This window comes from Cygnus atratus, chromosome 3, assembly GCF_013377495.2.
Source record: "Cygnus atratus isolate AKBS03 ecotype Queensland, Australia chromosome 3, CAtr_DNAZoo_HiC_assembly, whole genome shotgun sequence".
Classification (NCBI taxonomy): domain Eukaryota; kingdom Metazoa; phylum Chordata; class Aves; order Anseriformes; family Anatidae; genus Cygnus; species Cygnus atratus.
The window spans coordinates 7,235,152-7,260,704 of NC_066364.1; the positions used below are offsets into that span (position 1 = coordinate 7,235,152).

The window sequence follows — 25,553 nt, forward strand, 5'->3', positions numbered from 1 at the left end:
TGAACAGGCCCAGAAACAGGAACCACTCTGTGGTTAAGCCACTTCTTGTTGGCCAAACTCATTGCTGACTTTACCAGCCAGACCTGTTGCAGTTATTCAACTTTGTTCTCACCTTCCAAGAGCCAAGAGACAGGAGAAAGCACTTGTGAGCACTTCAAATGCAGCTGGACTCGATGATCCCTGTGGGTTCCTTCCAGCTCAGGATATCCTACGATTCTAAGAAGGCCCTTGGTCTCCAGGGGCCACCACACAACTGTTCGGCATAGCATATGAACCCTTGAAGCCCCACTCTAATGTCCCCAGTTATCTTATGGGCAGGTCCACCCATCCTCATCTCTCTCTGATGCTAGGGAAAAGCTCTGGGCACCCAGAGCCTTTGGTTGTTATTTGCATTGCAAACTCTTAAGATACAAGCGTGCCTAAGTGACTGAGGAGCAAATCCTAAAGCCATGTGGGCTAAAGCAATCTTGTACTACAATACATTTCACTTTTTTTTTTCCATGTATATTTTTTTTGTTTCATTTAATATTTACTGGATCAGGTATGATTTGGGTCTGGGGAACAAGCTCAAAGCATCATGAAACCACTGGTACTTTTTCCCTTGGTGCAGGTAGGATTTGGGATGGCCATTGGGAACCAAGGCACGGCTCAGCTGCTCCTGCTTGTGTGCCCTGCAGAAGCAGACTTTGGGCTGAGGCCAAAGGAGAAAGTGCCTCCAGGTTCCTGCATGCAGAGGATGTCAGCCTCAATTGCCTGCAGAGGTGTGCTACTCTTCCAAAGCATTTCCCTCGAGCAACCAAAGTGCCAAAAGTGAGGATGCAAATTCAAATGCATTGAAGCAAACCAGAGTTTATTTAACATTTATTACCCATTCTGCTGTTATATGTGGCTTCTTCTGTCTCCATTTTCCTCTGGTAAACATAGACCTTTTCCTTTTTTATTTTTTTAATAAAATATATAAAACATTGTGCATTGCTATCCATAGGAAAACTGTAGTTTAACAACAAAAAAAGAATAAGGCACATTCCTGTGCAGCATCTTCAAATATATATATATATATATTTAAAACAAAACAAACAAAAAGAAAACCCTTTTCAACCTCTTTGAGGTTGTTAATATCTCACCAATCACTGACACATCTCTTATATTACCATAATTTCATTGTCGGAGGTGGGTTGGGTTGTGTTTGACAGGGGCCAGCAGGGAGAACAGACTCAGAAAAATAATAGGATTTTATCCCTGAGGTGTCAGTAAAAAAAAAAAAAAATGCTCCCATTGAAAAAGGAAGATGAAAAGACAGCCATAAATAACTGAATACACTATGGCAAACATCCAAGCACCGAGATGATTTCACGATGGAAGAATCCCCCCCTCCCCCCATCCCCCAGTTCTTAACAAGTCATATTTGCCGTTGGGTTTAAATTAAGTTAATCTCATGGCTTCTGAAGTCACAAGACAATCAGTCAGGATGTACCTCCCCCTCCCTTCCCAAATCATCTTTCCAGACCTGTAGTTTCATTCACAATTCTCCCAAAGTCCTCAGGAAAGAGAAACCCCAAAATCCTAAATGAAAACCAAAACCTAGATGACTCCTCTCCCCAGCCAAGAGGGGAGCACTTGTACAGCGGCATGCCAAGCTCCATGCCCCACATGGGAGGACTCTAATTGCCGGCTTCCTGATGGCTACTAAGAAACGAAGTTGGCAACCACCTCTGCTGTAACCAGAAAGTGTCTGTGAAGAGGGGTGATAGCAATACGTCAGGGAAAAGGAGAGGGGGAAAGCTTTATTGCTGTCCATCCACACTGCTCCAGGTAGTACTCCTGGAAAGAAAAGGGGAGACATCCAGGTGATACTGCTCCCCTCCCTCTCCTCTACCAGGTGTGGAGGAGCAGTGCAGGATGGTTGGGCTCCCCACCACCTAGTAGTAACGGTTGAGGCTCCTGGTCCCTGGGATGTCCGGCTGGCCATTCATCCAGATCTCCCGGATGATGCGCTCCCGCTCCTCCAGCCTCTGAGCTCGCTCCAGCTCCTCCGCTGACGTGAAGACGTTCATGTTCAAAGTCCTCTCGAACCTGCGGTGCCTACGGGCCGACAGGTCAGAAGTGGTGTCCGAATCGTCGTCACTGTCGCTGCTGTCGCTGTCGCTCTCCCGCTCCCGAGGAGGTTTTTTGGCGGAGGAGCGTTTGCAGTCTGTTCGGCAGGACACCCTGAGCACCAAGGCCAGCAGTGTCAAGACGAGTCCAATGCACACTCCGGAGACAAAATACAGAGCAGCCCGCTCAGGGTTTTCTGGAAGGGGAAAGGAAACAATGCTTGAGAACAACCCTTAAAAGAACAAAACCCACAATTCGTTCCTCTGTGCAAACACCAGCAACGGTCTCTGGAGGTAAGAAGTTTCTGTTGGGTCTTTTGGTTCCAAACGTCCTTTGTCACCTCTCCCCAGGAAAGCCAGGGAGGGGAATTTAAATGGTGGATTTGCTGCCAAGGCATTTGCCCGCATGCAGAATGTGGGTTAGCTGCAGTTGTGTCTTGGAGTTATCTGGAAGGGGAAGGAGCAGCCCACAGAATTAAATACTAATTCCAGTGGCTGTGGGAGTCGGGCTGAGACCAGGGAGCTGCGCACCCAGCAGCAGCTAAGTACAACTCTCTGTCACATCCATTATCTTCACACAAGGAATAAAGATGATTATAAAGCTTTATACGCTCTCTGTGCTGTGGCCCAGCAGAAATGGCAAGCCTTACAGCACGGAAAAATGTGTATTACTTATTCATAGGTTTCATTTGCTTATCTAAGGCAAGTGTGCTGGCTTTCTGCCCAGACCACCAAAAAGTATACCTGTGCTGCAGAAGCATAGTTGGAGTTAGTGCACTAACAGGATGAATCCTGCATGGCCGCATTTCAGAAGTGATATAACAAGACTCCAAAGGACACACAGTGCCTTTTAAACTAGGTTATCTTGTTTACTTACTACAGGGTTTTTTTGGTTCATGGGACTACTTAGAAGTGTAATTATGATAAATGTTGTTACTGCGATTCCCCTGGGCTGAATCATCTCAGCATATTCCGGGTTTATAGATAGACTGAATGGGTGAAGATGAACCAAGCAGAAGTGTCAAGATAACTCTACTCTGCTGTGTCTGTTGGGAGTCCTGAGCTGAGGGATGGAGTCAGCTCCTCAGATTGAGTCCTACTCCTTTGAATTCAGTGACAGAGCTGTAACAGTTCCCACAGCTGAGAGCCTGACACTGCATCCCTGGAAGATTTCAGTAACTAAAAGTCTCAGCTCTATCTTCACCTCCCCACACTGTGATTTTAGAAACTGCCTTCTCCAAGTTAATTTCTTAAGGCAAAGTTTGCAGAAGATGAACTGGAAAAGATTTGGAGATACTCAGAACTCAACAGGACAAGCAACACGCTCCAACTTCAATGCTGACTACATTCTGAGCGGGGGCTTGGACCAGGTGACCTCTGGGTGCCCCATCCAACCTAAATTATTCTCTGATTCTGTGGTCAGAACTAGACAGTGACTTGTGCGTGGTTCAGGGCAATGCGTGGTTCAGTGTATGGAGATGCTCATGGAACAGTTTCAGGAACAAGATGACTTTGTGCTCTGCACTTCTCTTCTACCAAAAGCATCCAAAGATGACAAGTTAAGGAAGAGGAAGATGTCATGATAGCCTGAAAACTGGCTAATAAAACTTGAGACTTGCTAGAGGGGCTCACATGGGTGGTGCGGAGAGAGAAAAAGAGACTGAATAGAGACTACAACAGAAGGAATAGAGGACTGCAAAAGATGCATTCAACAATGCAGAAGAGGAACAAAATACAGCAATAGTTCGAGACACAAGGGAGACCAAAACCAGAGGTTTTAAGCTAAAATGTTTTGACAAGAGTGAGCCAGTAAAAAGCTGAAGGTAAAAGGGAATATAGCAGAAAGGTACGAGAGGATGTGCTGGCAGCTCTTGTAGCAGTCTGGCTGAGTAAAATCCTGGCTGCAACTAAGTTAACGGCAACCCTGAACTCAAGGGACAGAACTCAAACTAAATTAAAGCTTCAGCCCTGCTTGTGCTGTAGCAAAGCCATTGCCCTTTTGCTATAGTGTGAACACCAAAGAAGTGGTCTTAATTTCAGACATTTGACAACCCCAGGAAAAGCGGAACCATCGCTGATACCGCTTTTACCTCCATCTGCAATGTAAGTCAGGACAGCAATTGTAAAGCTTCCCTTGCAAGTAGGTGTAAGGAGGGCTCGAAGGACACCCAGGCTGCAAAGAACAAATGAGCAGGAGTGCTCTGTTTGTCCTGGAAGACACTTGGTCCAGCCTGCCTCTGCTCTGTCTCTGGCTGACGGGATGCCAGGCACACTTTCCTGCACACCACATTCCTGCACACACATGGGCTTGATTTGGTTGCATTAGTTCCGCTGCTCACTCTTTTAAAGCAACTCATAAAAAAACATAGATTTGAGCCTGAGACACAGACACATGTGGTTACTCTTCTCCCATTTTCATCCATGTCCTGCTTTTCCATTCTCCTCCACGCTTCTTTTTCCATGCTACTGTATCCAGCTCATGAGCAAACTGCACCTCAATTACTACTTAAGCAACCATTTTTCATCCCCTGCTTGTCCTTGTGTGTATAGCCCTTCATGCAGTACGAGGCTGTAATTGAATCTTTGGGCTCCACTGGCATTTATGAGCTCCTACAGCTACTCTGTCAACATCTGAGACACTGTCTGGACTTCCTCACTCAGCTGTAACCCTATGTTCAACTGCAGTCTCGGCATTTATCATGCATTCAATCCACTTGCACAGCAACATCTCTCTTTTCACAGCAGAAAGAGCAACTTAAGCTAAAAATCAGGGGCTCTGCTTTTTCTCTGTTGGAGTAGCCAAGTCAGCAATAGCCTAGATTTGGGGGGTTGACAGATGATTAGTGATCTTGAGAACCTCCCCCAATACATGTTCTCCTTGCTAAGTCCGAAAAGGGGCAAATTTTTTCAGTAAATGTATTCTCAGCATCTTCCAAAAACTCAAGAGAGGCTCAGATTCATCATGCCAACACTGACACCTCAAAAACACTTACTGTATTTGAAAAACTCTTTAAAAGTGTATGGATATCAGTGGCAGGAGTTAACATAATTTTGGTATGCATTCAAGTGTGTGTATGTGTGTACCCTATTACACCCTTTAACACATGGATTTTGACCAGAGCGGCTTTTTCTTCCCCTGCTGTGGATGACAGCTCAGAGCTATGTTTTTCTCCTAAACTTTTAGCAGAACCCAGTTGCTGTCAATCTCTCTAGCTGGCGTTACCTTCCCCCCTCCCTGGTATTTCTCTTTCGGGACTGAAAGCATTGATGAAAATGTCACTGATTCAAGCCTGAACTTAATCAATGCAGACAAAAGATATATGCTCTTTATAGCCCTTTATACAAAAGCCACCATTTTCTATGTGCTCAAACTGGCCAAAAATTAGAAACACATTTTATTTTGTTTTTCTAACCAAACCAGCAGCAATTATGGAGCCTGTTTCCTGAGGGCTAACAATCTGCTGGGAGCATCAGCCCAGACTGCCATTAATTCCCCAGGAAATGCCCTGGGCCAAGGTTGTTATTGCTATTATAATAAATTGTTTCAATAAATAAAAACCAATCTAGGCATTAACGCTGCTGGCTTCCTGTGATGGCTTCATACATTCAGAAACCTCAGTGGGGAGGAGAATTTCAGAGGGCCCCCATAAAAGGTTCGGCATTAAGCATAGCCAGATGAACAGTAGGAGCAATATCTTCTAGGGAATTTACAGTTAGCCCCACAGGCTGCTGAAATCCCTTGGTAGAACAGAGGAAGCTCTCCAGGAGCCCCTTATTAATAAGGCTCAGGCCAAGCAGTCCAGAAGTTGGAATGATCTCCCCCGGGTTGTTTTTTGGAAGCCCCTTGTTAATAACTTGGCAGCATAGCTCTCTGCTTATGGAAGAAGAATAAAACAGGGATTTGTGGAGGTTTCCCTCTAACTACTTCATACTGAATGCAGCAACAAAACTGGAGTAAGTCACCTGTCCAAAGGAAGTGCTCTGATACAATTGGGACATTTAATATTTATATAATCACAAGAGATGGTTCTGGTCTTGCTGATAGACTGTGACTGCAGAGGTAGTTCCAGATGTCACCGAGAGTGGTGAAATCTTCCCAAACACTCAGACAGGTTTTGGATCAGGTCCATGACAAATAACAGGTCTGAGGTTTACACGCAGGGATTGCTTATAATTAAAAACCTAACTCTGTAACAAAGATCAGCTTTCAAATTAAGGGCATCCCTGAGCCTTTTGCAGGACTGCACTCTCAGTAAGACTCATTTGTCTGGTCAGCTTGTAAATTCACTTGTCATAGACATCGTTGACTCTTTCTCCCTGTTTCTGAGAAATTGTATTCAAGGTTCTTGAAGCTGGGACAAGATTAACACCTAACTGGCTGTGATACTCCTAACCATGGTGATAGCTGCAAACAAAATTGACAGTGAAAATCAACACTCCTGCAAAGAGCCTGTGCTTCCTGCTGTGCTGTGATTTTTCACCCCTCGTTTGTCGATAGGAATGTTCCCAACTTTTATATGACAACTTCAGCCAAAAAGATGGTAGAAATGAGCACAGATTTCACTAACACTGGTACTTTTCCCCTCTGTGTATTGCAAGACCCTGCATGTACCAACAGTGAAAATGACAGAGCCTGCAGCTCTTCATTGCAGCTTCCCAAGAAAACCTGTCATCTTGTGAAGAAAAACTGAACACCAGTGAGCATATGATTTTGGTGTTCTCCCCAGGCCAAGAGACACCCCACTGTCAGGAGGCAGGAAAAGAAATAGAGTGGATTGTCCTTACAAGTAATAGAGTGGATGGTCCTTACACTTGACCCATGCAATACCAAGTGCCCGTAACTTCATTTTTCTGGAATGGATCTGAGGGTATACAGCATCCTCTGTACCAACAACAACATTTTTCTTTATGTTTCACCTCTGCCTGTTTAGAGTTTACTCTTGCAGAGTCCTGTTTTGAGCCAACTCACCAGCACAAGCAAAACCTAAATACAGCAGTTTCAGTTTGCAAAGTGTACCTAAGGGACATTTTTAGTATCATGAAACATAGCAGTTCTTGCATTAATGTCTCCCTATGGCACAGAAGCTGTGGTTAGGAGTGGTGGAAATTGTGTGAAGCAGAACCAAAGTCTTCCTGGCTGTCCAGTACCCTGCCTCTCCTGAGACACTTTTGTGGCTCCTCTATGAACATCAACAGTTGCTGTGGCTTAAGCTTACTTCAGGGCTCAAAACTCAGGCAAGCATGAAAATTTCCAAGTGTTCTGCTGCTCAGCGTCTGCAAGATGAAGGGGGGTGGCTTTGCAGTGCTTTGGTTTTATGCAGACGACTTTTGTGCCCTATGACACAGCTTGTCTTTGAAAACATAATCTTAAAAGTCCCCATTCTCACATATAGCAAAATTAACCATGCCAAGTCTATCCTCCCTGCTAAAATCAAAGGGCTAAATTACACGTAGCAAATAAAGATGGTTTAGGACATCTGCTGTTTCAATCCATAGGGCAGCCATCAATTATTTTTGTGATAAATAACAAACTGAACATCCATATCATTGAGATCAAAATTCACCTAACAGTCATGGTTAAGTGCCCTGATAAACATGAGCAACAAGCTCCTAAACTCATCACTGAAAACCAAAGTTGTGAGGTCTCAGTTTTGCCTATTTATTTGACATCCAGTGAATCCAAACACATCACAAGGAGACCACATTGTGAGAGGACAAGAAAGTTCCACAGCAACAAGACAGTTAAAGCTGTCATTATTTATTACTTGTGCTGGAGTAAGTTTTCGAGACTCCTGCCAAGAGTGACACCCTGGGAAGGGGATGAATCGAGGCCTTGTGCCCCATAAAATGAATGCAGAGTCAAAGAGTTCTGCTGCGGTAAATGGAAGCAAAGTCCTTGGGGCATAGTCAGCAGTCCTGAATCCTAGTACCAACTGTCCCCTACCATAAATCCTACAACCTTCTGCTACCCATTACTGTTCAGATGGGGAAAATAATGTTAACAGCATTTTATTTTATAGTAAAGTTGGGAATGAAGGCATTTTTTCATGTCAAAAATGGCGGATGTAGGTAAAAGAGGGGAGAAGTGCAATACATAGAAGATTCATTTAATGTTTGCTTTTCCTAATCTTTCCTTAGAGAAGTCCATGCAATGAAAATATATCCCTTTCAGCCACCTTTTGTGAAAACATTACTACTTCCACTTAATCCACCTGCTCCTTCAAGGTGTCATGAAAAACCAGGGCCCAGTGCGACCATTCAATGAGTAGAAAGCCAGAACTTTGCATTTGCTATTCATGGTCCTTTTAGAAGGACTCTCCACTAAATGTGCAGAAAAACTCTTCTTAAGCTACTCAATGATTCCAAAATGCAAAGCTCGAGTTAGTTGTTTCAAATCCAAATACTTGTCTGTAGCAGCATGGTGGTATCTCAGCAAAAGCAAGAGCATTCCACCAAAAATGCATTAGTATTTAGTGAATTAGCAAGGCTGAATGGCACAAAGACATGAATAACTGTTGCTCATGAATACAGGAGTTTTAGTTATACAGACCCCAGCCTAACTGTGAGCAGATCGGTTGCAGTACACAGAATTATTAACAGTGTGTAGTGAAAGAGCAACAAGTTAGTATTACTAACAAGGTGCATACAAACATTTCATTCAAATGGAGAGCAACCTGCAATCCCACAAGAAACTTCCTTCTGTGGAAAGCAGTAGTTTGCCCTAAAATGTGTTGAATTAGTGCATCCGATGTTACCCAGCCAGTGCTCCTCCTATTTTGGGGATGGCTTATCCAACTCTGCAGTCAACCCCTACTTTGACAAGGCACCTCACAAGATGGAAAACACTTGCACTATATCTCCTGCCTTTGCTGGACTTTTTGCTATCAATGGTACTGATACCAAGCAATGAACAGAGCACACAGTCTCTATTTCAAGAGCAACTTTTTAACACCAGTCTTAAAGGCAGACTGTTCCTCTGCTACTTGAAAGCTGCATGTGGGTGAATGATAAACTGTGATCCAAGGAAATATTGCTCTAAACTATATTTAAATATACAATTAAGCAGACTCTCAAGCTACCTCATCTTCACAGTTCTACTGAAGATAAGCCAAATTCTCTTAAGCAGGGTAATGGTCTGAGTGCTGCTTATTTTCCAAATTACAGGACAACAAGCTTGCCTTCCTAATGTGCCAGGCTTTGATCTCCAGGAAAATGGAGCATTAGGAATAATACAGCATGTAAGATTACATTGTATTCAACTTCAGATGAGAGCAAATCCAGGGGAGAGCAGAGCACAATAAACCCTGTTGTATACTGTCAGTTACAGCTGCCCTTGTCAGGTCTTTCAAGGGAGAATTTGCTGAGAGATGAATGAAAAATACCAACAGTTCAAAGAGGCGGATTTAGCCCTATGTGGCTGTGAAACATAGGCTCGTTTGAGGGCCCAGAGAGGTGGCAGCCACCAGACCTACCTGTGATGAAGGCGTACGCTGCTAGGATGTTGCTGAGCAGTGCCATCTCTGTGCTAACGCCCACAGGCTCCATGCTGCTGGTGAACACTGGCGGTTGTGTCTCATCCACAGGAAGCAGGAAGGGGGTGTTGTCCAGAGGGTAGAACGTGGCCGATCTCCCTTTCTTCTTCTCTGCTTTTGAAACAGAAAGGGAATGAGGAACCAGGCAAGTGCACCAGCGCTGTCCTGCCCTATCCTCACAAGGTCAGCAGCTGCATTCAGAAATCCAGAGCTACTCAGCAGCAAGCCATCCAGATTTGCTCCTCATTTGGGGGGCAACTAAACCTTTGCAGTTACCTTCAGTTGAGCCCATGCTCTGTCTGCATTCAGACAGCATCTTCTCTCCCCCGTCTCCTGCTCTTTCATGTCACCACTTAAACACACCCACCTACGTTACAGCAAATATATAATCAGGTTTCTTTTCTCTTATGTAAATCAAAGGGGCCTTTATCAGCTAAGCTTGTTATAAGCCGGCACACTGGCTCGGAAAACACCGACAGAGTTGGCAACCCTCCGCCAGTGTCACGCTGCAGCGATCCATCCACACCTGGCAAACAGATGCACTTTCTCTCCTGCCTTTTCAGGGAAGGGCGGATCTGAGTTTATGACTTCCTTCAGAAGCCTGCTCGCATTGTGATTCACCCAGACATTATTTCCCCTTCGGAGAGGTGAATGAACATGGGTTAATGATTTGATTTTATTTGTTGAACACCGGAGCTAAGAATACAGCTAATTCCAGGAGGCTCAAAGCGACCCTTTCAGACCTTATCAGCTCACTGCTGAGTACTCCCTGCACCTTGATCTGCTGGCAGACACCCCCACTAGTTATAAAACACCAATTGTTTTAAACACACAAAAAAAGTCAGTGCACGGGACCCAGCTCCATCATCCACGTGGCTGTTTAACGGTAGCTGTTACAGATTTCCAGGCTCCTTTCCCCGTGTGTCTGGTTCCAAGCGGCGCAAGGTAAAAAATCACAGACTTGCACCTGGCTCCCATTTACCTGCAGGTATTAAATTCAGGAAACTGAAGGGTCCATCTCCTACAATACCACCAGTGCCATATAACCAAAGGCTCTCTGACCGCAGCCACAACATGAGACGGTGTGTGCTCACCTGATCTGTCTCCATTCCCTGAAAACCTGCCAAAATAAGACACCACCTTCAACCTCCCGCTGCGTAAGCTGGGAAGCAGCACAGCCCAGGGAAGCAGTGACAGAAATTGAGGGCTGTCAAAGAGAACAGGTAATACTGGATGGAGAGGCACTGAGCGCACGAACATGCGTGCAGCAGTGTCAAGTCTTAATCTGCCTCACAGAAGCAGCAGGGATGGATGTCCAGGTGTTGCTGTAAGGGATCAGCCCCGAGGAATGTGGTCACGGTTGTCTCTCTGCCACTGAAAAGCTGCATGGCCTTGGGAAAGCCACACTTTACAAGCTACCAAGGTGTTAATGACTGGCCCCCGAGCAAAGTTTTCAAATGTGGGTGCCTGGGTGGCAGATGCAGAAGGGAAAAATATCCAAAGAGCCTCTCGCTCTGGGAGAACAGTGATTACTGCAGACCAGTTATGCAATGGAGGCACTGGGGCACAGAGGGGCAAAGGCACAGCCAGCAGGAAATTAACAGGAGAGCTTTGGAAAATACTTTAATTCAGACGTAAGCACCAGAAATATTAACATAACCTCTAATCTTTCTTTTTATTCTCCTTGCCCAGTCAATCCATGTCTATACATCTGGTCAAGTTTTTCTCAACTACTGTTCCTGCAAAGAAGTCCACTGAAAGAAGGGTAAATTTTTCATGTCCACAAATTAAACCACTACCCTCCTGAAGATGTCCTGCATACTTCAAAGCATATCACATAGCACTATGTATCTAGACTGAGGCAACTGAACCCTGCTGTTAGTTGACAGATCTTAAGAGTGATTCAGCTCTTGCCATGGCTGATACTTAAAGCTTAGTGTATTTGCTCATAAATAGACATCTAAGAAACCTCAGGGTCAGCAGGACATCCACACAGAGCTGCCAGATATGAGAAGGGATGTAGGGAAAACTCTCACCCTTTTAGAGCAGCATCCAGAAGCCAGGTAAACATCCCAGGTCATCTCAAATGACACATATATGTGGAAGCAATTGAATCCTGCCCAGGATGTCTACATACTGAGGTCTAGCTCTGAACTACTTAATCTAAAATCCCTTTACAATCAATGAAAAGGAAGAGAATCGTCACATGATCTCCTAACCACACATCTCATCCTAAAGAGGACCACTGGTGGTCCTGTAGGTGGCTCCAAGTTCCTACTAGGTCTTTGAGAGGTTTCTATGACACTGCATTGAAGTCCAGCTAACGTAGATTAGCTGGTAGGATATGAACCTGGGACCTCTGCATCATGCTCTCTCACTTGTCCAGCTCTGAGTTACTGACAATCTACCTTCCCCTCACTGTCAATGCAGTCACGGGATCTCACTAGGACTAAGGTTTAAATTATACTAGCTGTAGGGGCTCTGTATTCATGTACTATATCAGCCAGGAAAGGCTCAGATGGCACCACTTCTGCCTGGGTTTGGACATCCCTTGGAAACCAAGCTGTGCAAAAATGGTGTCTTTTAGGAGAGAGTAATGCATAACTCCTCTTATGTGAAATGTAAGAATCTTTTTTTTTTCTTCTGACGCATCCAAAGAACAGATGCAATCAAACAAGTTTTTAAATTAATACTCATCTGCATACACTATACTCTGGCAAAGAACACCACAAAACCACAGAACTGGTTTTGTCATCTGCAGGACTGTACAAGCACAGACAGGGAAGACAGAAAATGACTGGGGTTATACAGCAGGGAAAAAAAAAAAAAAAAAAAAAAACCACATAATTTCATAAGGGTCATGTGTTGCTATGCTACGCAGCTCCCTGTGTCATTTAATCCAGGATCGTACTAAAAGGAACCTCTTTTTCTTTGCTAGCTTTGCAGACTTTGTCTTCACCTAATCCCTCACTGGTTTTCTCTTCACCACGTTCACCCTTTCCCAGCTGTTTCCACGCACTCAAGCAGTTTTCCTGTGACTTTACACCAAAGTTCAACAAAATTATTACAGCTAGCGGTAAATTTGGCCAGTGACACAGTTTAAGCATAGCAGAGGTTATTCATGATATCAGGCAGACTTTAGAAAATAGTTTTAATAAAAGAAATAAAACGGGAAAGGAGATTGCAGAAATGTCCAAATATTTCTTTTTGCTATTTTTGAAACAATCTTCCAGCTTTTAATTTCAAAACAACATCTTTGTTTGAAAAGTTGTGTGTATTTTCAAAATGAATGAATAAACAATAAGAAAGCTAAATAAAAAGGTGTCATTTGTAGAAGTGAAATGTTTAGATGAATGAAAATGAGTTCAGCATTTTTTTTTCTTGTTTAAAAGAATCACCAGGATCACAAAATTTATTTCAGGCTGACCTAAAATTCTTCTCCTTGACAATTTTTCATTAGATCCTCCAAACTGTCAAATCCATTATTGCTGACTTTTAGTTACCTGCAGATTGATTATCCAGGCCGTGGGTTAACTTTACCAAGAGACAGATAAAGACAAGGTAGCTCTGTCCATACACTCCCTAAAGCTGAATCTCTGGGAGCATAGGGTGGGAATTTCAGAAGTAATGTCATCACCGTCTCCAGCATGTTGGGAAACATAATGCAAAAATACTGCCTAACCCAATAAATGCTCACCTGTGCTTTTCCTTTATTCACACACCATCCTTTCCTCCTACTCATCTGTCCCTAGATAGCAAAGATTTGACTTCATTCATATCTCTTCACTTTGCATTTTATGAAAATAGCATCATATTTCAAAGCTCAGCTGAATGCTTCTCTGTCCCCTCTGAGGCAGATCTCCTATGTCCGCCCTGGTTTTGATTTGCCACTGTGTTAGATGGGTCTGCAAAGTATTTCTGTGATGAGTTTTGACATGCATGGCCATTGCTGCTACTTCAAGAAACCCAGTGTGAGTTTCACAGTTCACTTTAGTCAGTAGGTGGTCATGCCTCGAAACCTCTCTTTCTGACTTTGACATGGATTTGGGTACAATATAGAAACCTGGGTAAGGCACATAGCCTCTGTCAGGGCAGATGGAAGGGAACAGTTACCAAACCATGGTTAGGTTTGAGTCAGCATTGCAATAGTCATAGCTACCTGGGAGAGCACGTCCTATATTGGAAGGAGAGACATCAGAAAGGAACACGCCGTCCTCTATAACATTGGGATCAAACACCCTTGGCCGCAGTGGAAAATGTGGCTTCTGAAATCCTTGGTAATTGGTCGGTCCCGGCTGGGTTTCATGCAGAAGCTTCCTGGGAACTGAAAGAGAGGAGTAAGAAAAGCACAGTTGTTAGAGTGAGTTATTTCAGCTGGTCAGGATGAGAATTATCACATTATGCTATGGGCTCAGCTGATACTTAATTATACCATGTGCAGACCAAACAGACACTCATTTACCATGAGTACCATTACTTGATGAATGCTCTCAAAATGCCAGCACAGAGACATTCAATGAGAAAATGCTAGAAACTATAAACTGAATAAGATATTGTTTACTTATAATTAAGGGTTGAGACTAGACGAAGGGTCAGATTCAAACAGCTTATTTAGACACCCATCTAAGGCACTGAAATGCCTGGTAAGCTCGTCTTTGGTCTCAGCCCTGAGGTTTGGAGTCCTTCAGCTGGACAGCCTTGTTCCTACCATGGTGTAGGGTTGGGCAGGGAGCCCGTAGCAAAGGGGAGGGACTGTTGGATATGCCTGAATCCCTGCCTCTCCCCAGCTATCAGGTTGCTGGCTCAGAACTGCACAGCAGATATTTCTGTCCACTTTGGATTCCCAAAACCAACCTTTGGAGGATGCTGTCCACAAAAATGCATAAAGCCTAAAACATCCACCACAGAATAAGAAACCCTGCCTATAAGAAATCCTCCCCACCCTGTGGGGTTGAAAATACTCTTCATTGGGCTTTAGGCTTCAGCTAAGCTGGGAAAGACCCCTTCTCTCTTCCTGCCATCCTGAGAAAGAGGGTGAAGGCTCAGATAATTCCTTTGGCTCCATGTTTCACCCAATACACAGGCAAGGTAGGTTAATATGTCTACAAGAGTTGTGTCTGAGCATCTTTGGCCTCTTCTTTGGACCAAACCATGCCTTAGTAAGAAGACTATTTTCCCCTCCTTGATGTTGCAAGGCCAGCTCTTCAGCTGTACCTCCAAGCAAAGCAATCAAAGCCGGTGTGACTACATCAGTGTACACCCACTGAAAGTGAATCCACACAGTAAATTCACTGATCAAGCCCTGTGGAGACACTGAAGCATGTCACTTGTGGAGCTGAACCAGTTCTCTGCCTCAGCCGTGGCCAATGCCTGAGGCTATTTCTGAACAAAGTGCCTTTCCATATAAAGAGAAAAAACACATAGGTTGTTCAGCTCAGAAATCAGAGGAGCAGAGCAATGAAGGACAAAATAAAAAAATTAAAATTTCCAGAGGAGAAATATATGTTCCCCTTCAGTAACTGTACTCTAATACGTACATCAAAGCACCACTTTGTCCCTTCAGAGAGCCATGACTTTACTGTGTTAAAGACCCAGACTGCTGAGAATGAGGTACAAGTTCATTAGACCCACAGAAACCCCAAGGGAGGGCTGCTGGGATGCTCAGCCCTCCTTCCTCCAAGTCTAACGGCCACTGCCTTCTGTGTCCCAAGCTGGCTGCCACCTTCTGGTGCCTCAGTTTCCCCACTGCTCTGTTGCAGATCGTTCTCTCATCTCCACTCTTCACAGGGGTGTGATGTAGCGTAATTAAAGAAGTAAAGCACTTTGAGATCCTTGGCACAGACTCAAAAGAGGACTTGGAAAGCGTGCAGCCCTGGAACAGAAAGGAAATTCCTGCCTGCCCCCTGCAGCTAATCAGCTGCCAAGCTGAAGCATGAGATTTAATCATGCCCTCTAAATTTGCCTGCATAACTACAAATATTACGGGTGGGGGAAGCAATCCAACCACCTTGTTTACATTGTGTTTGACTTACTGTCTTTGCTGAGGCAAAGAGAATTGTAACTATATTTACTGACTGACCTGTATTAGGCTGCCAAGATATCAGCATTGAAGTTCTCACATTATTAGTAGAGTCATGCTAGGTCAAGAAACAGACATAAAAAACCTACAGCTCCTGAATCGCAAAAAGCTGGCACAGCAGTTTCTAGTGAAACCAGAATTGGCAACTGTCTTCTGATGGGAAGGCAGCAAATGAAACATATCCCCTGCTAAGAACTAAACAGAAGTGAGGGGGATACCTGTGCCAGAGAAATATCAGAACGTCTGGGGAGGAGGTGGGCAGAACAGAGACCATCCACACAGCCAGGGAGAATCACAATTCCGGGTGACTAATTTGAGACACCAAAAGGAAACCTGATGTTCAGAAGGCTCAGCATCCTCCAGAAATAAAAACACCTTTTGCTGCACCTCAGGCTGAGGACCTGAAAGGCATCTAAAGGACACAAGTCAATGTGCCCTTAAAGAGTCTTCATCCAAATTGCATCCCAGGTAACATGTTGATATATGTCTGATGAAGAAAATGAAGCAAGAGGAACACAGAGACACATTTTTAGTACATTTTGAGCTAGTCTTTCACATTTCAGACTGCCTTTTAATCATAAACATCCCCTTTCACCTCCCAGTATTCATGTCCATCTCCGGGGCAGAACACAGGCTGGGTGAAGCTGCGTCTTTCTTTGAACAGGTGGCACCACCAGCTACTTCGAGCCAAATGGGAAAAAAAATAAATAAATCTTTTCCTAAGCACACTTAGGAAATTGAACTACATCTTTTCTTTTGGCAGCTGTGCCACAGCCACTATAAATGCTACCTACAGGACCGCAAGAGACAGAGTAAAACAAAGCATCATAAATCACAGAGCAATCAGTCAACAGCATCCTAAGGAAGGGTGGAGATGGAGAAGTATTTTCAGCGGTTCACTCACAAAGTGTCACAGCACCTTAATGGGCTATGGTTGTGCTTTTATCCTTTGGGGATGACTGAGAATATAAATAATAATACCAAGTGAGCATTTGGTGTCTAAAAATGCAGGTGGCTATGTAGAGAGATTCCCAAAAGCAGGCAGACATTTAACATCTGTGATTAGCATGTGCTTTGGTACTTTTAAAAATCCTAGGCAGTTCTTGTCTTCATCTCAGCAACTAAACCCCTTTAAAGACCTGGCAGCAACTTAGTGCAAAACAGGATGTCTACAGCAGATGAACTTAGGACTTTTTCATTTGAAGGTACCATTTTTCTCTCTGGACTCCATAAACATCTCGAGGACATTTTGCCAGGACAAGACTATCTTGGCAAAGAGTAAATAGAGTGACAGCACACAGCAAGTCTGTTCTTTTTCTAGTTTATATGACACTAAACCCATGTGCAGCTTAGATAGCTTGATTTAGAAAGTAAAATGGAAAGGCTTTTTCAAGTGCAAAACACCTCACAATTTCCAGTTAGCTTCTGTGTGGCAGCCAACTCCACAAGAAAGATTAAACATCTGGTTCCTTTGAAATACCCTCCTTAAATTCTCCAGAGAGGAGTACATCTGACATTAAGCATGGCATGAACTGAAGCAAGGTGTCAAGAAAAGTTATTTGTAATTAAACCCACCAGAAAAAAGTACCTGGGATTTTAGTCTTATCTCAGCATTCAGCACAAAAATCCTGGCAGGGAAGGGCTGGCACTCAGCCTGCTCCATTCAATCAAGCAGAGAAGTTAACACAACTCAGTCAGCAGAACAAGTGAAATATGAGGACAAGTGGGAATGAAACAGGGCCCTCAATCAAAATGCTAACAAATCCGATAGTCATGAGCCTTGCACCTTGAAATATGGATGAGAAATGAGTTGGGATGAGTTGGAAGAGAGGAGATGCTTGGGGGACTTCTGGGGACCTTCAGTCTTTCAAGGGGCAGCAATCAACATTGAGATGTCGGCATTTATCCAAATGATGAAATTCTCAGATAACATGGGCCAGGCAGCTGAGCAGGGCTTAAAATCTTTATATCATCCCTCTGTGTCTGTTTTAAAAGCAGTTCCAGCTCCTTGCTCCCACTGCTCCTACTGGAAGACTGCTCATCTGTCTGAATCAACATCGTGCTGGCAATAATTTATTCCAGTTCCCAAACCAAGACCTGCATTACCCATTTACAATGAATTAGTGGTACTAATCCCACAACACATCCTCACCACCACTGCCTGCCACCTTCCCCCTGAAATGGAAAACGAAAATCAAATGAAAATCAAAGCCAAAGCATGCTCTGGCTGGTACGGCAGACCCATCGGACTTGAGTACAAGCAACTGGCAGGGCAGCGTGAACAGGCACGTGCTGCTGCTGCTGACAGCATCCTTATTTGTACGTGGTGGAGCCTGCTTCTGCTGGGATTTTCACACAAGCACTCTCTTGTGTGGCCAGGAAACAGAGTTGCTATGCCTACAAGCAGCAAAATTATGAATTACAGTGCTAAGAGATGAAAAATGCCAGCCAACACCTCGCCTTTTTGTTAATCAAGATGGTTTGCTGTATTTTGTCTACTATGTTGATCTGTCTAGTTTTAAACACTCCAGTTCTGGGGGTTCGGCTCCTTGCCACATGGGATTATTCTGAAGAGGAATATGGCTCTTTCTCAGGAACTCTACTCCAATACACTGCTGAGTGTTTCAATTGAAGCGCATATATTATTCCCCTAAACAAAACATTTGGCTGTTACAGCCCCCAAATTTTACAGATGGGGAACTGGCTTAGGGACAGTTTTGAAAGTGTTTAAATATCAAAATAATTTGTCCAATCTCACAGAGGGAATCTGTGCCAAAGAAAGGAAACTAATTTGGACTCCCTGTAGTCCAGCCTCACATTCAAACTCTACTAATTTCATCATTTGGTGTTTCCTGATGCTTGATCTGGTCCTAAACATGTTTAAAGACTTTCACTCCCTGACCTCCACTATATACACAGATCAGTCACTTGGAGGGGAGATCAGTGAAAGCTCACTCTTAAAAACATACAGATGGGGGCTTTGTCATTCTCCAGTCCTCCACTATATACTCACTTGTGCATTTCCAGTCCATGAGCTCAGTAAAATTAAAGCAGATCTGCAGGACCTTCAGTAAATCTTGCTGTGAATGACTGAGGCAGTGTGCAGTTTGAACAAAACATGATTCTCTCACCAATGAAAATTACAAGCAAACCTTTTATCCGGGCAGGTTGGGGCCAGGAACTGTTGACGCTCAACATATTTATAAAAAACAAAATAAAAATACTGTGAGTAAACACCCAGTACAAACTATTGCAGGTTTTTAGAGCTGGCAGCTCCAAGGGATTGTTGTTTGAGACTTGAAAGTAAACAGCATCTGTCCAGAAATGGGATCATTCGTGTTTCTGAACTACTAAAAGAAAGCAATTCTTTAGCACATATGTAAGGTACAAGCCTCTCTAAAATTGCAGAACTGGAAGTGCTTTATGTACTGTAAAACCTAAATTCACTAAGCAATCAGTCAACAATTTATATTAAAATAATGGATTTTGACTGCACAACAATATAATCACAGAGGAAAAAGGAAAAGTCACGTATGTGAAAACACTCTGAACCTGGTGACAAAAGTAACACCACCATTAAAGAGTGGAACATGGGAGTTGAAGATGCTAATTTGATCAAGAAAAGTAAATTAAGGCACAGCCTAACCTTCTGGCTCCTTCCCAAGGGTCTCAGGCATGGCCAAGGTGCAGGTTGAAATTTCTTCCAGCTGTCTGTGGCCCCTCGTAGCCCTTTCACATGACTTTCAGTTAGCATCATGTGGCAAGAGTTTTCATTTTGTCATAGACTCCTCTGTCACATCAGACGTTCAAAGCCTACCTTGAAATCCTGCCCTGTGACTAGACATTCCCCCTTCATCTGGCAGGGTAGCTGTTGCTTTTTGTCAGGTATAGCTATAATACTAGATAGGAGACCATCAGATCCCACAGTTCTCAAATGTCTCCATAAGTGGCTACATGGCCTGGGCACTCCCATAAAACAGGTTGAGTGCACTGGACATCAGCTTCATGCCTTGGCTGTAAAGCCATATTATACCTTTGGGCAGCCTATATCACATTTAAAGTATGGTACAGTTTACATAAAAAGTGTAAAGTGACCCAGGAGGATGCGAAGGGACTTTGTGCAACAAAACATAAGCCTATAAGTTGGAATTTGATCAACACATTGCCATGTAAAATCATCAGTCCCTCCCCCCGGCCCCAAAAAAAAAAAAAAAAAAAAAAAAAAGAGCAGATATTTAACAAACATAAGTACTCAAGACCTTTCCCTCTCCTTCATTCATTTTGAAAAGGGAGATAAAAGGGAGATTTTTCAGCCAGCACTGGTATGGTCTGTAATCCTGAAACTGAAGGCAACATCCCAGAGAAAGAGGGAGTTACTCAGCCTACTGCAGGCATGCTCTCTGTGCATGGTGGTTCCAAACCACCGATAACAAGGAAATGACTCATGCCAATTACAGTAAGTCCACTTCCAAGCACCACATGGAAATCAAGTGAGACTGTCTGGGAAAATAGCCCTGCCGTAACCAACCCACATGCACCTCTCCGAGCCCAAAGCCTGCACCAGGGCCCTCCTCCCCTGCCCCTCCCTACAGACACTGCCCAAAGCAGAAATCCATCTTTTTTTCTAGTGATTTTTGGGCTGGTGGGAAACGGTACAAGCTGGGATGCCTGGCACAGCTATAAACTTTTGGAGATGTCTGCCAAGACCACTCCTGAGGCAGCCCGGACACTTTGCTCTTTGCTGCATCTTCTGACAGCAGCTCACTACAGAAAGGTTGTGCAATAAGGGCATAAATATAAGGCAGACAACCTCTTATCTTTTTTGCTTTCCATAGAAAAGATGTTCATCCTTTTCTCACGCAGCTGCAATCAGAGAAGTGACTTCAGAAGTGGAAGTATTTCTGGTCCAGAAACAAAGCCCACACAACAAAAAATCTCTCAGTCTCATTGTTTCTCCTGGTGGATTCTCCTGCAGTCCACTGGGGCTCTGATGTGTACGTGAGAGGTTTTAGGAGATGAAGGTACCACAGGGCACATCTGACTGAGGCTGTTCGTGGGGTAGAGACATGCACAGGCACTGCTCCCTCCTGGTTTCTCCCTTCTCTTGCACATGACTTGCAGGACACCTCCCCCCTTGTTTTCTCCTATTTCCAGAAATGCAATAATCTTATCAAAAGAACTAGTTCACCTCATTTGGGCATTCAACATATGTGTGCCCTAAAGAAGTCCTCCTTAAAGAAGCTACATTCCTAAGTTCCCTGTATAGTCACAACAGTGAAAGGTGGGTGCCTTGAAACCCTCCAGGGGAGATTCTGTCTACTTAAATTTAGGAGCCTAATTAGGGGTAGTTAATGAATCATAATGTTACCTGTGGATTTATTCTCCTGGGTGTATCTGAGTTAAAATCTTACAAACTGCTTCACATCTTTTACTCAGATATTTTTCTTCTATCTTGAACTTTTCAAATCAGGATTTGAAGCTACAAACACCTTAATTTCTAGCCAATGATGCATGTGCTTGATCTATCCACAGGCACTTTTCCTCCTGCTTTCATAGTCATGAAAGTTAGTTGTTCTTCTTTCATCATCTTAAATGTAATAACAGAATACGAAGCATCTATTGCCAGGAACTCATAAATCTCTTGCTTGATGTGGCTTTTTGTCTCCAAAGGGCACAGTGGAAAGCATCGCATGCACCAGTCTGCTCCCTACATGTTCTATTTGGGGAGAAAAATGGATCAAAAGGAAGAAAGCCTTGTAAGAGATATCTGCAGATACGAAGAGCTACTTTCATCTGGTAGATTTCTGCTTGCTGCTGAAGTCAGTAGAGTTCTGCATTTTCACTAGATAATACGTCTTTAGGAGGATGAGACTCAAGCTGAGACTTGTCCAAATTCCACTGTATTCAGCTACACCCCCCCATAGGACCTTCTGCCAGGTGTAGCTGTAAGACCTCTCTGGCAGTCCAGCTGCATCAAACTTCCACCAGACCCAGAGGAGACCACAACAGCAACTTTACACTCCTAAGCAGCAGCTGTATATTTTAGGGAACATCAAACTCAATGTCACCTCCAGCAGCTACTGCTAGAAGCATGGGGTAGCTACCATCAGCAAGGTTGCTGTGGGAACAGAAGCCTGGCTCACCACTCACATATGGAGGTAACCCTGCAGAATTAGGCAAACTTCCCCTTATTTATGTGCCAAGCACATTCAGAATCTGGCCATTCAGTTATGTACCCTCAATTCCACAAGTGGCAGCATTCTTCTGGCTTTCTCTGTTCCCGCATTTGAACTGCATCTAGCACATACTTGCACTGATACTTTGCAAACCAGTCCACTCATGTATGGATTTCTTATGTATTATTGAGAATACCAGTCAGTTGGTCTCTTCAGAGGAGAATTTTATTACAGACAGTAGTTTTATGCAATGATGTAAGTATATCCACTCCACTTTGGATCACAGTGATGCTAAATTTCAAATTTTGACAAAATTCATATTTTTTTATAGATTCATAAACCATACTGAGTTGAAAGGGACCCACATGGATCGTGGAGTCCAGCTCCTGGCTCCACACAGGACCACCCAAAACCCTATGTCTGAGAGCGTTGTCCAAACACTTCTTGAACTCCGGCAGCTCGGTGCCGTGACCACTGCCCTGGGGAGCCTGTCCCAGTGCCTGACCACCTCTGGGTGCAGAACCTTTCCCTAACACTCAGCCTGACCCTCCCCGGTCCCAGCTCCATGCCGTTCCCTCGGGTCCTGTCGCTGTCCCCAGAGAGCAGAGCTCAGCGCCTGCCCCTCTGCTCCCCTCATGAGGGAGCTGCAGGCCGCCATGAGGCCTCCCCTCAGCCTGCTCTGCTCTGGGCTGAACAAACCAAGGGACCTCAGATGCTCCTCATACATCTTCCCCTCCAGACCCTTCACCATCTTTGTAGCCCTCCTTTGGATGCTCTCTAATAGTTTTATGTCCTTCTGATAATGTGGTGCCCAAAACTGCACACAGTGCTTGAGATGAGGCCGCACCAGTGCGGAGACGTTTAGATTTAGAGCTTAGTGATATGGTTTAGTGGAGGACTTGTTAGTGTTAGGTCAGAGGTCAGACTAGGTGATCTTGGAGGTCTCTTCCAACCTAGATGATTCTGTGATTCTGAGAGCAGAGCAGGACAATCCCTTCCCTCAACTAGCTAGCAATGCCGGGCCTGATGCACTCAGGGTACAGCTGGCCCTTTGGGCTGCCAGGGCACACTGCTGGTTCAGATTCAACTTGTCAACCAGAACCACCAGATCCCTTTTGGCAGGGCTGCTCTCCAGCCTCTTGTTCCCAGATCTGTACATACAGCTAGGGCTGCCTCATCCCAGGTGTAGAATCCACCACTTGCACTTGTTAAATTTCATGTGGATGGTGACTGCCAAACCCTCTAATTCAGCAAGATCCTTCTGCAAGGCCTCTCTACCCTCAAAGGAGTCAACAGTTCCTCCCAATTTAGCGTCATCCACAAACTAACTCAGCACACCTTCAAGTCCTGCCTCCAAGTCATTAATGAAAACATCAAAGAGAACTTGTCCCTAAAATGAAGCCCTGCAGAACCCCACTAGTGACTAGTTATCATCATGCTCAGTCATTTTAAACAATCTTTTAATACTGTATGAAAGACTTTACTACTGTAAATTACTTTTATAGTACAGAACCATTGTCTTTGGCTTATTTAGGCTTTGGCCTTGGCAGAAAAGTCTTTTGTGCAGCTTATCTATTTTTCAGGAAAATATGTGACACAATGCGTGGCTCACAGGACGCTGACAGAACAGTAAGAATTGTGTGTTCAAGTGTGGCTGATTCAGAGCCAGGGCATTGCTCATGTGAAGAACAGCTTGCCAGTGGTGGAGGAGAGTCTCTGTGCTCAGGATGCCAACACATACCCAAGTGGTTGCAGCTCTGCAAATTTCCAGAAACCAAGGATACAAGGATATCCAAGATAAAGTAAGGGGAATGGCATGGAGTAAAGGACTAGAAGCCCTGAAACAGTCTGGAGCTGATGAAAAGCCATGCCAGCCTCCACCAGGAACAAGACAAGGAAGGCAGAGAAGCAGGAGTCAAAGAAGAAAAGAAGATACCAGGGATAGTAAGGACATCCACAGCTACATTGCCCTACCCCAAATAAAGTGTAAGAAGCCTCATGCTTCAGCATCTGAGCCAACCACTAGCCTGATACAATCCAACCATTAAATTCCAAGAGTTAGGAATGTAATTCCTCCTCTGAGTCTACTCAGTGAGATGGACATTTAGGGAACTGTCTGTGCCCATCTCTTATGCAGCATTACCCATCCTGTAATACACCTAGACCTGTAACACATCAGAGAAGTGATACAGAAAAGAACTAATTAAGAAACAAAACAGAACAAACCAAAACAAACAAACAGCAACAACAAAAACCCTAAGCAAACAACAACAAAATACCCAACCAGCATTTCCCCAGACATTCCCACATGGTTTGTCTCTGTGTCTGCTGGCAGGCATAGGCAGGAGATGCTTCCCATTTGTTCTTCTTGTCTAATTAAAAATGTTTGTAATTACAGCAGTAAAGCTATGCTCTCTAAAAAAAATATTTGCTTTTTAACTAAGCACTACTTACCCAACAGTGTGTGCTAGTTCTTTATCATTTCATCAGCTTTTTTTCCCAGTAATCAAACAACAGAGAACTACACAATGGGCTAGATTTTTTTTCCAGAAAGATAGCAGAGCCTTGATAACAAGGGCTGAGAAATGTCCAGAGAGCAGCTGGTAACCTCTGCCATTAAAGGCAATGACTTTGTCTGGTCAGATGTCTGATTCAGTGTGACAGTTCCCAGGATCCCACAAGATGCCCAAGCTGGAAACCTTGCACAAGGAAAGCTTAGCAAGAGCATTGGAATAAGGATTAAAAGTGAATGAAACCTTATAAGGTGGCTACAGTGCTATATGCCCTACAGTTATACACAGATTAATGTAAATTAATATTTACTGAACCAAAGTACAACGCAGTTTAAGATACAGAGCTTGATGCAGCTTCCGTTGTACAGGACTTGGCTTATGAGAGAAGCCAGACTACAATAACAAACTTGAAATCCAAAGATCTTTGAACAAAGTGGCAAAAGTGTTTTTAATATAAATCCTCGTATTCGTATGGTTATAACCTGTGAGACATCCCCCTCTGGGGAGGAGACTTCCTGAGCCCAGTGAAAAGTTTGAGGATAAACCCTACAGATGTTTTTGAATTATGAGAGTATAAAACCTCCTCTGCTTTTTTAAATAAGTACATTTAAGTTGCAGAGCCTCTCTAACACACACCATTGGCCTTAAGTTTTCTGGCTTGTAGACTGTGAAAAGTTCTTTGTGTGTTTTTTGTATTTTTTTCTGGTAGAAAAACACGTAGCGTGCATCATCTTGCTTCCATGCATATCCTGAGGGAGCAGTAAGGACTACGAACTCGAGTGTTACTACAATTGCTACTGCAAGTAACTGCCAGTTCTCTGGAACAGCAAATTATAGTCACTTTCTTTCCACCACATAAAAGCAGACACACACCATGGAAAACAATGCCAGGGTTTTGTTTTACCATAGTGAGGATGTTACTGAGCACCTACCCTATGCTCTTATGCAACTTGCCCTGCAGTTCCTTCCACCAAGCACAGTCTGCGAGCACGGGAAAAAACTGTGGGAATACGCAGCGCTGGATGGTTGTGGCAGCTTTCCAGTACTTAATAATGATTTTTTAAGAGAACTCAAGGTTTCAAAAGTTAAACGTTTGTTTCTGTTAGGCTTTATGAAATGTTCAGTGAGGACACTATTTCGAGCACTCTAGTATGCTCTTT

The 25,553-nt window shown here is 43.9% G+C and overlaps 1 protein-coding gene across 4 annotated transcripts in view; it reads right to left on the reverse strand.

Moving 5' to 3' along the window:
* Positions 1-836: 836 nt before the first annotated feature.
* The window catches only part of EVA1A (eva-1 homolog A, regulator of programmed cell death), a 200,209-nt gene continuing 175,492 nt past the window's right edge, over positions 837-25,553 (reverse strand). The window contains exons 2-5 of one of the 4 annotated variants that reach the window (XM_035560127.2): positions 13,785-13,949; positions 10,608-10,745; positions 9,566-9,736; positions 929-2,290 (exon numbers count right to left, since the gene is read on the reverse strand). In XM_035560127.2, the coding sequence (XP_035416020.1) occupies positions 1,920-2,290; positions 9,566-9,736; positions 10,608-10,734 (669 nt within the window). In that variant the 5' untranslated portion in view covers positions 10,735-10,745; positions 13,785-13,949 and the 3' untranslated portion in view covers positions 929-1,919. Of the gene's footprint in view, positions 2,291-9,565; positions 9,740-10,607; positions 10,746-13,784; positions 13,950-25,553 lie in introns of all 4 variants that reach the window. The other 3 variants (XM_050710005.1, XM_035560128.2, XM_035560126.2) reach the window with 3 other exon arrangements.